General features: G+C 42.9%; 1 protein-coding gene across 1 annotated transcript in view; it reads right to left on the minus strand.

The window, feature by feature from the left end:
- IRAG2 (inositol 1,4,5-triphosphate receptor associated 2) overlaps positions 1-6,706 on the minus strand; it is a 61,401-nt gene extending 54,695 nt beyond the window's left edge. Inside the window, exons 1-6 of the mRNA XM_048826023.2 lie at positions 6,100-6,706; positions 5,494-5,604; positions 4,371-4,551; positions 3,929-3,999; positions 3,772-3,850; positions 1,870-2,028 (exon numbers count right to left, since the gene is read on the minus strand). Of these exons, the coding sequence (XP_048681980.2) occupies positions 1,870-2,028; positions 3,772-3,850; positions 3,929-3,999; positions 4,371-4,551; positions 5,494-5,604; positions 6,100-6,691 (1,193 nt within the window). The 5' untranslated portion in view covers positions 6,692-6,706. The remainder of the gene's footprint in view (positions 1-1,869; positions 2,029-3,771; positions 3,851-3,928; positions 4,000-4,370; positions 4,552-5,493; positions 5,605-6,099) is intronic.
- Between the last annotated feature and the right edge of the window lie 10,233 nt (positions 6,707-16,939).

A 16,939-nucleotide genomic window follows, 5' to 3' on the forward strand; every position in this document is an offset into this window, starting at 1 on the left:
AGGACCTTTTATGGAATTTTTCATTCCCGTCTATTTCAGCATCCCCCCTGCCATACCACCAGGGCCTCTGCTGCATCTATACCTTCATTCAGCCAAGGAATAGTCAATGGACTGCCTCTGAGCACTTACAGGCTTGCTCTTGGATCACATCTAAACTTACAACTTATAATCAAGTGTGTAACTAGTTACGAGCAGAGTCTGTTGTGTTTGTTAGTTTCCACGGTCACTAACAATGTTTTGTTCCTGCCAGAGGCCTACACTGAGAGTCATTTCCCTGTAACATTATTTTGCTATATTGATGGGATCACCTAGCTGTGCATGTGTAAGTGGTATGACCACAACCCCTTCCTGCTATCTCTATGCAAACAGGACATCCCCAAGCACATTACCAATATATGGCAGTTACCACTTTGAAGGTCTTTCAGGCTCTGTCCTCTTTGTGGAAGTACCAAAGAGAGGACCCAGACCTACAAAAATCCCAGAATTAGGCAAAGTCCCAGTCTCCAGAACTAATAAAAGCTACAAAACCTGCTCTTGACTGACAACGAACCCTAGAAAAAATTCCCTGAGCTGCCCAAACGGTTACCTCTGGGCACACATACTGCTGCCTTACTCTAGGTGTCCGGATGCCTAATCCCCGGCCCAGTATGATCCGCAAACTGAAAAAAAGACAGACAGAGGGTATCTTGTGCGCCGGTGGGGTCAGATACATTTGGCATGCGTGGAGCGTGCTTCATGGCACCCAGAATGGCCGAGAGGGGTGGTACCTTTAGCCCAACAGTTAGGATTCCCACATCTTGGGTGGGAAACCCCGGTTCAGATTCTCCACACTGCCTGATAATCAGAATCTATAGGGATATAGGGATTTGAACTGGGGTTCCCCACCTCTCAGGCCATTAGACTATGGCATATTCTGATGTTAGTCACACTATTTTTAAAGTGGAATAACTACAATTTAAAATATTAATTGGGCCAGAGAGAGCAAGAATTGCTCTCGAGTCCAGTGGTTAGGCACTCACTAAAGAGGTGAGATGACCCCTGTTCAAATCCCTTCTTCAGGCAGAGTGGGGAACTGAACCCAGGATCTTCCACATCTCAGCTAAGTATATGAACCACTGAGCTAAAGTGAAGTCCTCTTTTTCCTCCTCCTCTGCCCACGCCCATCTGGTCCGTTTTGTGTTGAGTTAGGAAGGCACCTAATTTTCTTTTGGGGGTGGGGGGGGGCCTTAGGCATCTAAGCTGCCCGACTCCAGGAAAGGGGTTCTGGATTGCAAACAGAGGAGATCAGTTCCTAACCCCATGAGAAGGGCAGGGCTTAGAACACGCCACCTTTTGCCAGCTTTTCCCATGAGCTAGCTTAGGCAGCTATCTGCCTCACGGGCTGGCATTTGGGAATTTCATTCTTTAGGTGCTTATCTCTCCCTCTTCATTGTACAGGGAGCCAATGCAGGCTTTGTGGCTCTCACGGTTCCAGTGGTTTCCCAGGCACCTAAAAGTCAGGCGTGGTGATGCTTAGCCTCACAAGGCCCACCTCCCTTTGCTGATCTGGGCCAAGCTACCTACATTCCCCCCAGAGGCATGGATAGACAGTGAGGCATCATGGGAGGGTGGGCATAAACTTCTAGGACTAACATTTAATCACAGAGCCTTTAACTACAAAGGGTCAAACCAAGAAAAACTGGAAGGGATCCCCTTTTCTTCCTCCTCCTCGACTTATCAGATCAATTAATGGGAACCACTTTTTCCAGCTATTTTCAATTTCATACACTAAACACGAGAGGTCTAGCATGGGGAGTTTTTGCACAGTTGGTCATCACTTCCAGACAGCAGGAGTTAAAAATTACTGAACTTGTGATGAAAGTGTTCCACCTTTTTGCTTGATTATTTAGATCCTCATTGTCCTCCATTAGCCTATTATTGGTTTCCTCCAATGCTTCAACTGCCATCTTTAGTTTGCTGTTCTCCTCTTGAAGTTTCTGATTCTTGAACTGAAGGTCTGCTACACAGATAATCAAGTCAGATGTCTCCCTGTATTCAAGAAAGAATGACAGGTTTCAGAGTAACAGCCGTGTTAGTCTGTACTCATAAAAAGAAAAGGAGTACTTGTGGCACCTTAGAGACTAACCAATTTGAGCATAAGCTTTCGTGAGCTACAGCTCACTTCATCAGATGCATACTGTGGAAAATACAGAAGATGTTTTTATACACACACACACACACACACACACACACACACCATGAAAACCTTTTGTAGTTATAAACACCCATTTTTTCATGATGTGTGTATAAAAACATCTTCTGTATTTTCCACAGTATGCATCCGATGAAGTGAGCTGTAGCTCACGAAAGCTTATGCTCAAATAAATTGGTTAGTCTTTAAGGTGCCACAAGTACTCCTTTTCTTTTTTCAAGAAAGAATGAATCCTAATTCCTTGTTCTTCTCAGTATGCGTCTTCCAACACAGTAAAATGTGAATAGAAGAATTGCGTTCAGGCAAGTTTTAAGTTGGTAGGCAATTGCTCTATTCTGATACTATCACAACATCACCAAATCAAGACCTTGAACCTACAAGCACACTTATGAATAACTTTACAGACATAATAATCCCATTAACGGGGCGATATTCATTGTGTAAGTGTTCACAGGATAAAAAGGTGAGAGTGTTTGATCATCACTTTTTCTCATAAGAAGTCATTGGCAACTAGTATATAATTTTAAAAATACCCCCCACCCCATTGAAAGCCTGTGGTTACCACAAGCAATATTTCAAAAAATTGATAGAAGTGAAAATTTCAAAGCTAGATACATGCCTAAACTGGAAGCTCAGAGGAGTACACAATTTTTAATGTTTTTTGTATGGCAAATTGAACACAAAATCATGAGTGATCGAGCACTATAAGTATCAAGGTGCTGTTCATCAGTGAAACCCAAAAATTAGTAAAAAACCCAACAGAACTAAGGGCTGGGCATCCTTTGAGATCAGACCCTAAACACACTACTTTTTAATATCAGACTTTGAAGGAACGAGAACAATATTCCCACCATTAGTTCTCATCAGTGAACACTAGCAAACCAAAGCTGAATTAGCAAAATTTCAGTATAGCAAATGGTAGAAGAGGAATCAGCATAAATTACAAGCAGGCACATGACCATCAGTTGATAAATTAAGCCAAGTTCTGTATAGAACTTTAACGCTGGTTTTATTCTTAACAAGGACTGTGTAACTGGGTGTTTGCAAGTCCAAAGAGGCTCTACCAACCAGAGGTTCTCAAAGTGGCGGGCACAGAATGTATCCAGGGGGGCATGTGAGAAGTTGTGTTTTTTTTTGGGGGGGGGGGAGGGGGGGGAACCAAATGCTAACTGTGCATTCAGAGCTGGGTGGCCAGAGAGTAGTGGCTATTGGATAGGTGCTCAGCTCTGAAGGGAGCACTGCTGCCAGCAGCAGCTGAGAGGTAATGGTAGCATGGTATGGTATTGCCACCCTTATTTCCCCATGGCTGCTGGCAGCAGCTCTGCCTTCAGAGCTGGGCACCCAGCCAGCAGCCACCACTCTCCTTGCAGAGCTGGGTGGCTGGAGAGTGGTAGCTGCTGGCTGGGCAGCCAGTGGGGCAGGCATAAACTACTACAGACATAAAGAAGGGGGCCTGATCAAATACGTTTAAGAACAACTGCCAGCAACAGTGCAAAGGAATGCACTTTGATCCCATCATCCATTTTTTTCAGATTAGAGAAAACACCTGTATTAGGTTTAATTGCATGACTAAAACTTACAGGTCTCCTTTGGACACATCTCCACCCAAGGCCTCTAAACTTCCTGATGTAATGTTTATCCTAGCAGGAGTCTTTTTTGCTGAAAGAGATTTTTCCAGTTTTAGTTTAAGAAAAAAAAAAGTTGAGTATTCTGGCATAAGAATGAAATATTCCACACCTGTTAGAATGCTCTCGTGCAATTTAAACACAGAATCTTCTGTATTTGTCGTCTCCTTAGTGGTATCTTCCCTGAAGCAAGTAAACCATGAGGTTACTCAAAATAGATTCACTCTAGCCTACCTACACAGTCTGTAGTTAACACTCATTCTATTAAAATACATTTAAGTCCCATACTGTACACACCCCTGATAATATATTCTTACTCCTTAAAATATAGCATGACCTTTAATTTCTTAAGCACTTTTTTTTTTTTAAATAAACTATGTAGGAAGTTGCGCGGTGAAAAGCCATCCTGTGGTCATTATCAGTTGTATGATTCCCGGATGCTAACATACACCCATCATATTAACACTGCAAACCAGACAAGTTATTCTTACTGTCTTGTTTTTATAGAAGAGATAGATTAGAAGTGAGATCAGAAGACAAAAAGATAGACTTACCATTTTCTTTTACAGTCTTCAATCCACTCTTTCATGATAGCATGGTATGTTTCCAGGTCCATTGAGATGTCCCTTTTATCAGGATCAAGCATGTTACACAGCTCTTCAAGACCACTATCTTCTGACCCCCGGCTAGTTGTATGTTTCAGATAATCAACTATCTTGGAAACGGCTACTTTTCCTTAAAAATATAATCAGTCTTTGTACCAGATTTCAAAAGTCAAGACTATTTTATATAGGCAATAAATTGTAACAATGTGATTGGAATGCATTCATAGCATGCCTGAATCTGTGCTGTAGCATGTCTAAGTGACTTGTGGTGCTCTAGACCAGCTATTGACTAGAAAAATTCTAGTGTGACCTGGAGAGGTAGAAGCCAGGAGAAAATTTAGGATTAAGAGTTCAGAGCTTTAACCCCCCCCCCCCAAAAAAAATAATTCTGAGGTGAAACCCTGATCCCACAGCAATAATTCTCTAGACAATAATGAGTTGGGATTTTAATGCACTAACACCAACGCTGCCTCCTTAAAAAAGGAAAGCACTTGATGAAAGTTAGTCTTTTATTCTGTTAGGCAATTATATCAAGAGCTAGCAGGAAAATGGCAAGTTACACCTCCCCCCCCCCCACCCCCACTACTACAACAACAACAAATAATCCATCAAAATTTCAACCAACATGAAGATTTTCCCACAAACATTGTACAAAAAAAGTATAAGTAGCTCTAGGTACAATGACAAGGCGGCAAGGGGAGACTTCTAAGAAAAGAATCCTATTACTTCACTGACACCATTAGAATTTGCATTTCCAGGACACCTTTCAGAGGATCTCAAAGTGTTTTGCAAACATTTTTTGCCTCAGATAGACAATTTCCCTTGTTTTACAGATGGAAAACACAGAGAGAGAGACTGACTAGATGACTAAATGTGCTATCCTAGGTGTTTGTGGGAAGGCCAGGACAGTACCAGAACCCCAAATGACCAGCCCTTTGATTTAGCCAGGAGACCATCCTCTCTCTATATACATATCACACACGTATTTTCTTAAGAAGAGATTTTAGTAAGACTTAACGCTTGAAATTAACAGAGCAAAAAATAGAGTAAGTGGGGGGGAAAGTTAAGACACCTCTGCGTTCTGTGTCACATGCACAGAAGATAGTGGTCAACAAGTCTTCTTCGCAGATCAAGCTTACATCATAGGTGTTGTCAGCATTATTCGCCCATGATAGTCTCCAGCCTATGGGAGATAAATACGTTATACTCCATCTAATTCTCATAGTTACCGTGACCTACTTCCAACTACATTTTTGTTTTTAACTACAGCATAATTTACATGACATTCCCAGGGGTGTTGTAACCTAAACAGCAAGCCTTTGATCATGCAGCTAACATGAGGCAGATCCCTGCATTTGCGCAGAGACCCACTGAAGTCAACAGGGTCTTCCCACGCATTATAATTTGCAGTCTTGGGAACTAAATATGGCTATGCTGTCAACTTTATACACATGGACAGAGTGTATGGAAGTAGAAGATTCTAGACTAGGTCTTTATAAAAAGAAAAAAAAAAAGGATCAGTACGCTTACTTAGACCAAATGCCCCCTCAGTGCGGTGTTTCAGGTCTTTTTAAAGAATTAAGTTCAACCCTTTGAGACAGCCATCATTATGCAACCTAATGTTTGGGGTTGGTGAAAAGAAAGCTGGATACTTTAAGTGTTCATTGGAATTGTTTACCTCTTTCACTCAAAGATAGTCTCTTCACCACTGGAGATTGGAAGGCAAAACATTCTGCCTTTTGGACCGTCGTTAAGAAAGGCAAGTTTGGACTTGATGTAAGGTAGTTATCCTCACGAGTCAAGTCTTTACATTCGACATTGGAAGCTGCAGATAGTTGACCCATACGGATGTTAGCCTCTCCACTTTTGAGAAGGGGTGGAGAACTCTCAATTTGGCCCATTGGTAGCCAGGGCTTTCTCATCTTCTCTTTATTTTTACCAACTGAATAGGTTGCATTGCCAGTGTGGAAATCAGACATGCATCGTCTGTGGCCTGCGGCCTGCGGACACGGAGAGAAAATTTTGTCACTACTGGGGCTTAGGAAATATGGCCCACTAGTCTCATGACTTTTAAAGGTCCTTTTCTTCAATATCTCCTCTAAGTTTTTCTTGATATTAGTCTGTGGGCTGTCAAAGTTCCTAGACTGAAACTTTGGGATCTGTAAAGCAGGATTAGAGACTTGGTCCATCATCTGGATAGTCTTGATCTTTCGGCAAATGCTGTCCACTGGATTATGATGACGTTTGTTAGTTACATTTTCAGAAGACATCACTGATTTCTATTTGAAAAGTATCTAAGAGAGAAAATGAACACAAAAATCAGAAATATTGTTTTAAACATTCTTTGCAGCAGTCTGTATCTAATAGGCAGTCTACACAAAACAGCAGATAGTGGTGGTCTGAAACTCTGGGATAATATTTGAGTGTTTTCTTGTAAGTCTTAATTCATCTAATTTGAAAATAATTAAAGAACTCAAGATGGTTACGGGGGCAGGGGGAGAGAAGGAAAAGAAATTCATCCCCTTTTTTAATATCAAGATTTAAAGAAGTTTGACTAACTGTATGGTTTTAAAAATAAACTAATATTTTTCTAGGTTTTTCTTTCCACAAATTGAAGTCTCATTAAAGGGTTTTTTTTTATTAGAGTTGTTTTATTTACATATTAGGGCACATTTGCCCTTTCCATATAAGCACAAGGCCAAGGGACTAAAAAGAAGAACAGTTATCCAGGAATTTACATAGACTACCTTTTATACTCTCTAGACATTATCAACTTCTGCTTTCATCCAGTAGCATGTCCAACAATTGCAGGCAAAACAACTGCAGCTGTACTAGTCTTATGACTTCTTGAACTAGTATTTATAGCAAGCTTTTAATATCAGCTTGCAACAGCAAGTTCCATGAGTTTTAAATGCAGTGTTTTCACAAAACACTTAGTTTTAAGTTTCCCACTGTTCAAAGCCACCTTGTTCTGGTACTACATGAAATGAAAGAGGGGCCCAGGATTAGCATTTTAGTGGGCCATGCCCACTCACAGACACCACGACAATTGCTACATTACTGTGCACTGAGCTAGCTTCAAGATTCTGAAGGTGTTGGAAAGAGGCTTCTTTGAAAGGACTCCACATTTAAAGGAACTCATTTAACATAAAAGTTATGTTTGCGGGAAACCGGAAATCCTTTCCTCCTAGTCTTCTGCTGCATAAAGGAAAGAAGTGCAGCTACTTATTTTTTAATTCTAGTGATCAGTTTGTAGATCTTTATAGTGATTTGTGTTTAGTGTTATTGTCAAGAGAAATAGGTTGTTCACACACACACACCTTTTTTGAGAAAGTGAAAGTTAAGACTTATCCTTTTCATGCCTAGTCTAACCAAATAAGGGGACACTGGGCTTTGCAGGGGCTAAAAAGATGACTCCAATTGGAGCATCAGATTGGACTTCTTTAGATCATTCAGTAGTCTATTTATTGCTATCCTCTCTTTTCCAGACTAAGCAGTCCTAATCCTCCCAGCTTCTATTTATAGGAAAAAACTCACCTATGCCACTATGGTCTTGTCTACCCTAGCATCTCTCCCCATCCCCCCACAGCAACTCCCCAGTGGTAGCACCAGTAGACATAAGAGTGTGGACAAGGCATCAGCCACAAACTGTGTTTTTAATCTTTAAACTATTTAGATCTGAGCCAGGTTAGATGACCAATACCACCAGTGGTGGGAGCCCTGTTTGTTAGAATACAGAGCGTCAATGAAACTGTGGTGGCAACAGCAGGAAACTTGTGTTAACAAAGACTAGCATAGATAGCCTAACGTGCCCTTCTTTGGGCAGTTCCTATTTCTTCTCTGGCTGTAGGTCTGCACTTCAAGATGGAGGTTTAAATTCCAGCTTGGGGAGACATACCTGTGCTAGCTCTGATCAAGCTAGCATGCTAACAAAATAGAACGTAGCCATGGTGACAGGTGGGGCCAACTGCAACAAACATGAATCCATGAGATGACACGAGGTGTATACTCGGAGCAGCAATCCAAACCACCAAGGCTACAATTTTAGCATACTAACTCAAGCCAAGCTAGTGCTCATAGGTCTGCTTGAGCTGGGAATCAGATCTTCAGCTTGAAGCCTACACATACCCTGACTCTCTTCCAATGTCTTCTCAGAAGCCATCCTTGCACACCACCAGCAGGTTTCTCTTATTGATTGCAAAATTCCATTTGCCTCCAAGAATTAAAGATCCTTAGTATAAGCGATAGCAATTTAGACAAGTTTAAAGTCAATGAGCATATCCACTGTTTCATAAATCAACCCAGGGTGTTATAATATTGAAGCTGTTTGAAAAGTTTAGGGTAAACCTATCATAAAAGGTTATGTTTAGGGTGAAGTTTTCCAGCATCTAAGAGAGAGGTGCAGGAACAATTTGTATAGCGGGGGTGCTGAGACCCATTGAACCAAACTGTAAACCCTGGATAAGGTAGAAATCACTTCAAGCCAGCACCACTAGCTCCAGCACCTCTGATCTAAAGAATTTAGGCTTAAAGGTACTGGCTTAACAACATTGCAGACTGAAGCCGTTTGCCCGCAGAACAGCAGATCTGTTCAACCCTTGCCTCAGACCATCTCAAAATGCAAGATTTTCAAGGAAGCCTGAACAGGTTAGGTGTCAACTCCCCTTGAAAGTCATTCTTTACTTGTTAGCCATTTTAAATACTCAAAAATATAGTGTTGTCTTAAGAGTTACAACAGCTATATAATGTTGAGTGACTTTATCCAAAGATAAGAGGCAGGAATCCTATTAAATGTACAGTAACTCCTCACTTAAAGTCGTCCTAGTTAACATTGTCACCTTGCTGATCAATTAGGGAACATGCACATTTGAAGTTGTGCGATGCTCCCTTCTAACCTTGTTTGGCAACCGCCTGCTTTATCCACTGCTTGCAGGAAGAGCAGCCCGTTGCAGCTAGCTGCTGGGGGCTTGGAACCAGGGTGTACCGGAAGCACCCCCCCCCCCCCCATCAGCTCCCCGCTCCCCTAAGTTCCCTGTGTGGCAGCTGCCCAGCAGGCTACCAATTGCTGGTAGTTCAGCTGTCTCTCCCCCCACTGCCATGTGCTGCTCCTTCCCTCTGCCTTGGAGCTGCTCCTGGGAGCCTCCTGCTTGCTGTGCAAGGGAGGGTGGAAGAGGTGGGCTAATGTCAGGGTGTCCCCCTGCTTACCCCATCTCCATAGAGCGGGGGTGGGGAGGGGCACAACACAACAGGGCTCAGGATGGAAGTAGCTTGCTGGCAGCAGCTGCTCTCAACTTGCGGATCTACTTAAAAAGGTAATGTACTTAGAGTGGGGTCAGCATACTTAAAGGGGCAATGACCGTCTCTCTCTCACACACACACACACACAGAGTGTGTGTCTGCCATGCTATCTCCCCTCCCTCCATTTGTGCTGCCTTGTAGAGTGTGAGGCGCTATAACTCATTAACAACAATGTGTTAACCCTTGAGGGCTCAGCGGAGTGCTAGTTCATCATTTAGCAGGAAGGCATTGCCTGGAAAATATCCCACCCTCTGACTCCACCATCTCAACCAAGCTTCACAATCATCACTGTGTACTGTACTAAATTGTTTGTTTAAAACTTTGTGTGTACACACACACACACGCGCGCGTGCCTTTTGTCTGGTGAAAAAAATATCCCTGGAACCTAACCCCGTTACATTAATTCTTATAAGGAAATTGGATTTACTTGAAGTCACATTTTTCAGGAATATAACTACAACATTAAACGAGGAGTTACTGTAGGTCTTGTATAGGACTGCCACTAGCTAGCTTTACCCACTTCAATTTAGTGATACCAAAAAGCTGCTTTAGAGCATATTGAAATAGATCTTATTACCAACAAGTGACACATTCAGAAGACAAACTATTCCATTTTTGCTAGGGTAGCCGATATTTTAGTGGGAAAATAATAAGTTACTGAAGCATTGTTTTCCACTACCATTAAATGGTTCAGCATTTACTGCATACATATACACAATCCTTTAGCCTTAAAAGCAACACCACATTTTAAGCCCAAAATGTTTCAGAGTGCTGACAGTCATGACTGTCAAGACATCACTTAAAACATCTTGGGAGCACGTTTTCCCCCTTCACTAAACCAGTCTGAAAACACCCCCCCAAAGTTATTTTTTAAGACTGATTAGTATAATTATTATCTTTTACACTAGCTGATATGCAACCTTTTAGCAGAATATTTCAAAAGGAACCTAAAGCTACCATGCTTTTGATGAAAAGTAATACAAATACAGCTCTTGAATCTGTACTTGATTTCAAGATGTTTACTCAAGAAACAGGATCCTGGCATTTTCCTATTGTTTTAACAAGAAGTCTTTAGAAGCTACAAACAAATCTTTCCATCTTCATACCAGGCATGATTACCCTATGTTGTCAAATATTGGCAATACACTCTTTTGTAAGGAGACAAGATTAAAAACATTAGTTATATCTAAATCACCTATTAATACTGAATTTGCAAGCAGATAAAATAAAACCAGAAGTAAAGGGATCTGACCAGTCTAATCTTGACAATGTCCTGTTAAAGTCTAATTTCATACCAGTCCCCATAGAAACCCTTTTGAATCACTCTTACTTACTATTACAGACAAAGGGAAGGAAAAATTCTACTCTGCTTCTTTTAAAACCTGAGCAGGGCAACAGAATCCATTTTAACTATCCCACAAATAAAGGCTAAGTGCGATGATTATGGCTGTTTTCTAGCAATACATTTTAATGGCTAAATACAGCAAACTCATTAGATAGAAATCAGTTTCAAAGACACACCTGCTACTGTCTGCAGTTCACTCTCAGTAGTTAATAAGTTTGATTAAGTTTGTACCATGTGTCAATTTCCCACTCTTGTGGCCCTTGCTTTACTTCCAGGTGCTTCATTCCCCTGCTAAATGAATCCATTTGACCTTCTCACTCTTTCCTACAGCATTTTACTGCCTTAGGCAGCCCTTAGTTTTGAAACAATGATGAAAAGAACAAAATAACCCACTGTAGCTTGTGATCCTCTGAAAATGGGAAATTTCTGGTTCCACCTAGGAGTCATTCTGGTTCCTACAGCTGTAAGGAACTTGGGCAGAGGATATAATTTGAGATCTGCACAACTCACCCCATAGTTTTCACCTTTCAACCAGGTGACTCTTGTTGGCAGTTTGAATAAGCCTAGAGACTGCTTGAGAAATCCTCTTGCATTTTGAGATGGTCCCTCTGAGGCAAGAGTTGAGGCACATTGGTGAGGCAGCACGGGGAAAGTTTGCTCTGCTGCTTTCTACACGGCTGTTCTGTGGGCAGAAAGTTTCAGTCAGCAGGGGTTGTTAAGCCAGCACCTTTTGTGAGCACTAAATGCACAAGTGTAACCTAACATGAACGTTACGGCCTTTCAGGTGTTTGCACTATGACTAAGCTGAAAGGGAGTGCTTTGTCGCAGGGGTTCCTAACCTTTTCTTCCCTGACGCCCTGTGCAGCTGCAATCGGCCCTGCAGCCCACTATTCACATGGAGTTGTCCAGATGGAAACAGAGAAGCACTGCCAAGTCCTGGTCCTTGGAGGAGGGGGGTTGTGTGGCCAATACTCCAGGGGGCCTGAGAGCCCTGGATCGTGGGGGATAGTGTGGCAGCTGAGAGCAGGAATGGTCGTGAGCCCTCCAGCCACCCTGGGAGCTGCCACCTCTCGAGGCTAGCCACTCCTCATCCACCACCCAGTGGCTCCACTTTGCCCTCTACTGCCTGCCAGGGGTGCTGGGCTCCTCTGGCCCGGGGCAGGGGCCATCGCCAGTAGAGGGAGGAGGCAGAACCTCTGGGTATGTCTACACAACAACTAGACGCTCACAGCTGGCCTGTGCTAGTTGACTCTGGCTCATGGGGCTCAGGTTGTGGGCCTGTTTCATTGCTGTGTAGACTTCTGGGCTCTGTCTGGGGCCCAGAGTCAAGGGCCCTGCAGGATGGGAGGTCCCCAGAGCTCAGGCAACCAGCCCAAGCCTGGAAGTCTACGCATCAGTGAAACAGCCCCACAGCCTGAGCCCTCTGAGACCGAGTCAGTTGGCATGGGCAAGCCGCAGGTTTCTCTTTGGTCTCTACACAGACCCTCTATGGTTAGTTTTAGTACTACAACAATTCTGATTGCCTCTTCCAGCCCTTTAGGTTTTTACTTATGAAGGTTCACAAATTGATCCCTGGCCAGTAAACCCACATTCAGAGCTAACCAAAATCCAGAATTTCCATCCTGCTGGAAATTCCAACATTCTGACATTTCCAAATTGGGATTAAAAACTAGAAATTTTTGCAGAATGAAATTTTGAAGGGTTTAGATTTGGAAGCATCGACATTTTTGATCAAAATGACATGTTTTTCACATTTCCAAAAGTAAAATGTTTCATATTAGTTTATTGTATTAATTTGAGACCATTCATTTCAAGCCTGTTCAATATTAAACCTGCCTCCTGAAATTGGACTTTGGAAACCTGACTCCATTGGGTCACGCTCCCTGGCTGGAGTACATCACCAGTGACCCCCGCCCCCTAAAGTCATGTGACTCTGATGATGGCTCACGCAGCTCAGTCAAAAAGAAATCCATATTATATTATAAGAGATGGACTCCTCTAGAGAACCCAGCCCACAGCAGTGTGTGCTGGTAGGAAAATGCAGTTTAATATTTTATAGAAATGATTCAAAACAAAAACTTTCAGGTCAGTTTAACACAACTAAATATTCTGATTTGGGTTGAACTAACCCAAAATGAATATTTCATTTCAGTTTTCCTGATGGAAAATCAAAATTCTTTGGCAATATTGAAATTTTCCTGTATAAAATTTTGATTTTGTAGAAACTGCATCTTCCATTGGAAACTCATTCTGAAGGAAAATACCTGACCCAGTTCTACCCTCATTCACTCTTCATAATCCAGGCATGTCTTATGGTCTGTCTACACAGCTGATTCAGGGTCATTGGGTCTATGGTCTATAAAGTAGCCCTGTAGACATTCAGGCTCAGGCTTGAGACAGAGCTCTGAGATCCCATGAAGCAGTGGGTCTCAACGCCTGGGCTCCTCTGCGAACCCAAATGTCTACACTACTACTTTTAGGCCCATAGCCCAAGCCCTGTGAGCCCCAGTAATTTGATCTCAGCTCTGAGACTCAGTGCTGCAGGTTTTTTATTGCCGTCTAGACATCCTTAGTGGCCAGGCATTTGAGGGCACACCCAAAATCACTGACAGATTCCTCTTTTTATCGTCTCTGGTTGTTGAAGGCTACTCAATTCGACTCAGGGTCTGTGGTTCACTCTAGAGATTGGAGGGCATGCTTGAAAGAGGCATATCGCTAGGGTTATCACCTGGCCGGTATCTGAGTGGCCTGGCTGGTTTTTTAATGTATTTGCCAGTTGCCAGAAAAATAATTTAGTCTGACAAGTTTTTTTTACATGGGTCTAAAGATTATTATCACAATAAACTGGGATAGCTAATGTTATAAGTTTCTGCATCCAGCTAAAGATGCTGCAGTGTTCCCACTTCCGCAGTTTTAGCGGTAACAGATCAAAACTGTTTAAACTACAGGAACTGTCTGCCCACCAACATGCAAGTGCACCATGCCAGTGTGTGAGAGAGGGTTTGAGTCATGTGGGAGCAAGGAGATGTGATATTATCAATCTTATCTCTATGTGTTATCTCTCTAGATACTGTAAGTGGCTGTTGAAGGGGGGGTATTATAGCGTTGCCCTGAGGTTGGCGATTGCAGTGGGCTTGTGTCGGGGGTGATTGCTGGGTTTTTTTGTATTTCAAAGGTGGTAACTGTACATATTGCCCTTGGATGGGTACCATGTGTCAGTCCTTCAAACACCTCCTCCGCCCTGCCTTGCAACAGCAAGCAAAGAAAATCCAGCTTGGCTGCCTCATCCCAGCCATTTATTCCAACAGCTCATTCAAAATGGTTGATCCAGGGGTCCAAGCCTTGGCCACCCCCAGAATAGGCTGAAGGTATGAAGTCAGACCTCTGACAGCACTTCCTTCTCTATTTCCCCTCTCAGGACGCAGGAGCAATGTTCCCTCTAATTTTTGACAGGCCGCGTGTGCAAAAAATTTCTTCTGTGCAAATTGTTTTGTTTCTGTGCAAATTTTTGTGCGCACGGTGTTTCGCCATGTGTGCGGAGTTTAGGATCTGTGTGCGCACGCACACGTGCACAGCTTAGGGGGAACAGTACTCAGGAGAATGCTTTTGTTATCAGAATGGCTTATTTCAACCCACCAAGTAGTCCTCTGCAATCTGCACCCTAACCTTTCTAGCCAAATTCACCAACTGGGGTGTGACCAGTGTCATTGTTACGGCTGCTCAGTGCTACAGTACACCAATCCTCGAAGGTACGAATAGTGCATCAAGTGTACTGCAACTCGGAGGCAAGCACAGACAGCCCTTCTGATGTTAGGCCCTATAGGCACGAGGCCAGGTGGGTTCCAATAATGACTCACACATGTAAGTACATGACGGGGTATTTTACTAGGGCTGGTAGAAAGGGGAAGGTACACTGGCTTAACCAGTTGCAATTTCAGGTATTATAACAGCAGTTCTTATTTGGGCCTGGGGAGGGGTGGTAAGCAATCCACTAGAGTTTTAGGGTTCCTCTGCCCTAGTACCTGGATGCCTCTTCGGTCCAGTCTCTGCTAGAGTCGAATAGCAGCCAGTAGGTGTTGAAGCCAGGGTCAGTAGTGGGGTGTCTCACTGGGGCCCCTGTGCAGGGGCTCCCTGCTTGGTCTCTGCTGCTTCTCTACAGGTTCTTCACAGACCTGACCCAGTTACAATATCCACCAGTCACAACCTTATCACACATGGTTCTCCAGCTTCCCCTGCAGCCTGCTCTGCACACTGTTCCCCAGCAGTCTTCCCACCATTCTGCTTCCCTGCTGCTTCCAGTTTCCACATGGCCACTGTTTCCCTAGAGTGAGCTTGCTTCCTAGGTCAAAGTTTTTCCTTATGGAATTTCTGCCTGCTACCCCTACTGGCCAGGGACAGGGACTGTACCTGCATGTCCCCCTAGAGGATCAAAGGTCAGAGGGGAGGGGCAGGGGATTGATGGGAAATGGTACTTTCATGCTTAGCCAATTTCTCATATTTGTAATGAGGCAAATCCTGGAACGTGGATCAAAAAGCCTGAGTAGAAAGGCTGTGCTACAAGGAAACATGGCGGAAAGAAGGAATCCCTGAGTGCTTTAATAACATTGCTGTCCCACGGGATGTCCGGCACACCTTCCCTCACCTATCACAGCTTTGGAAATATTTTACTGAAATTCCTCTACAGTGCAACACTGTGTCTTGCTTATTCACCAAGGGGCAGTTCAGACAGTGACAGTCAATGCAGCAATCAAAGAGCACTATTTTACCAACCAGCTCATCCCTGCCCACCCTCCTGCAACAGGGCCTGATCCCAAATCCTCTGAAGTTAAGGGTCTTTCTATTGTTTCCATTGCAAAGGCTTCAGTAGGTTTTGGGTCAGGTCCTTTGTTAGAAGCAGTATTGTTCCATTAAGGCCTGCTGTCTACACTTTAACTAGGTTTAAAACTAATTCAGCTGACCAGTTGGAGCCATTAGGTACACCAGGAACTGATTACAGGAGCACAAGGATCTAATTTATACCATAGCTCCAACTGATTTTAAAACTGATTAGAATTTTGGGGGATATTTACTTCATGTACACTGGGAAAGTCTCTGTAGGCTTGCCAATACTAGAGAGCTAAACCATTTGTACAGGAACAGTTTAAGCAAAATGGTTCAGTGTGCTCACCATCACACCTATTTGGTTTGAGTTTTGCCCTGAAGCCACACTATCACTTAGATAACCGTCTCGGTTGCTGGCTACCGCTCCCACAAATACCAGCTCAAATCCCAGAATCAGGGCATTCTGGAAGATTTTACCAGGCACTGTGGGAGGACTAGTGGAACTGTTTTAGGATTAGTTGAACTATTTTGTTTATTTCCTTCTGAAGAAAAGAAAGGAAAACACCCAGGGAACAAAACGACTAGGTATTAAAATGAGTTTTATTTATCTATGCATCTGGCTGTCCAGTACATTGCTTAGGGGTAGACTCCCACCAGACTAAACAAGACATATGGCTTCTACCTCAAGAACAGAACCAACCTTAACAGCACCCACTTCTATTTCAAATAGCAAATTTTTAATACTACCGTTACCACTTGGAAGGTATACAAAAGCTTTTTAAAAAGCTTCTGTTTTGGTAGAAATCTTGTAGTCTGCATGATGCAAATCAAATACATGTTTTAAAATAGACTGTGCTCTTCATTTACTGTAGACAAGAGTAAGTGTTAATAATTTTTAAAAGTGTCTAAGTAACTTAGGAGCTTAAGTTCCATTTTCAAAAGCAACTTAGGCATTTAAGAGAGTAAGTCTCATTGAAAGTCAATGGAACTTAGGCTACTAAGGCCCACATCCTCAAAGGTATTTAGCTACCAACTACCGTATCTGGGCATAAAT

Source organism: Caretta caretta, chromosome 1, assembly GCF_965140235.1.
Source record: "Caretta caretta isolate rCarCar2 chromosome 1, rCarCar1.hap1, whole genome shotgun sequence".
Lineage (NCBI taxonomy): Eukaryota > Metazoa > Chordata > Testudines > Cheloniidae > Caretta > Caretta caretta.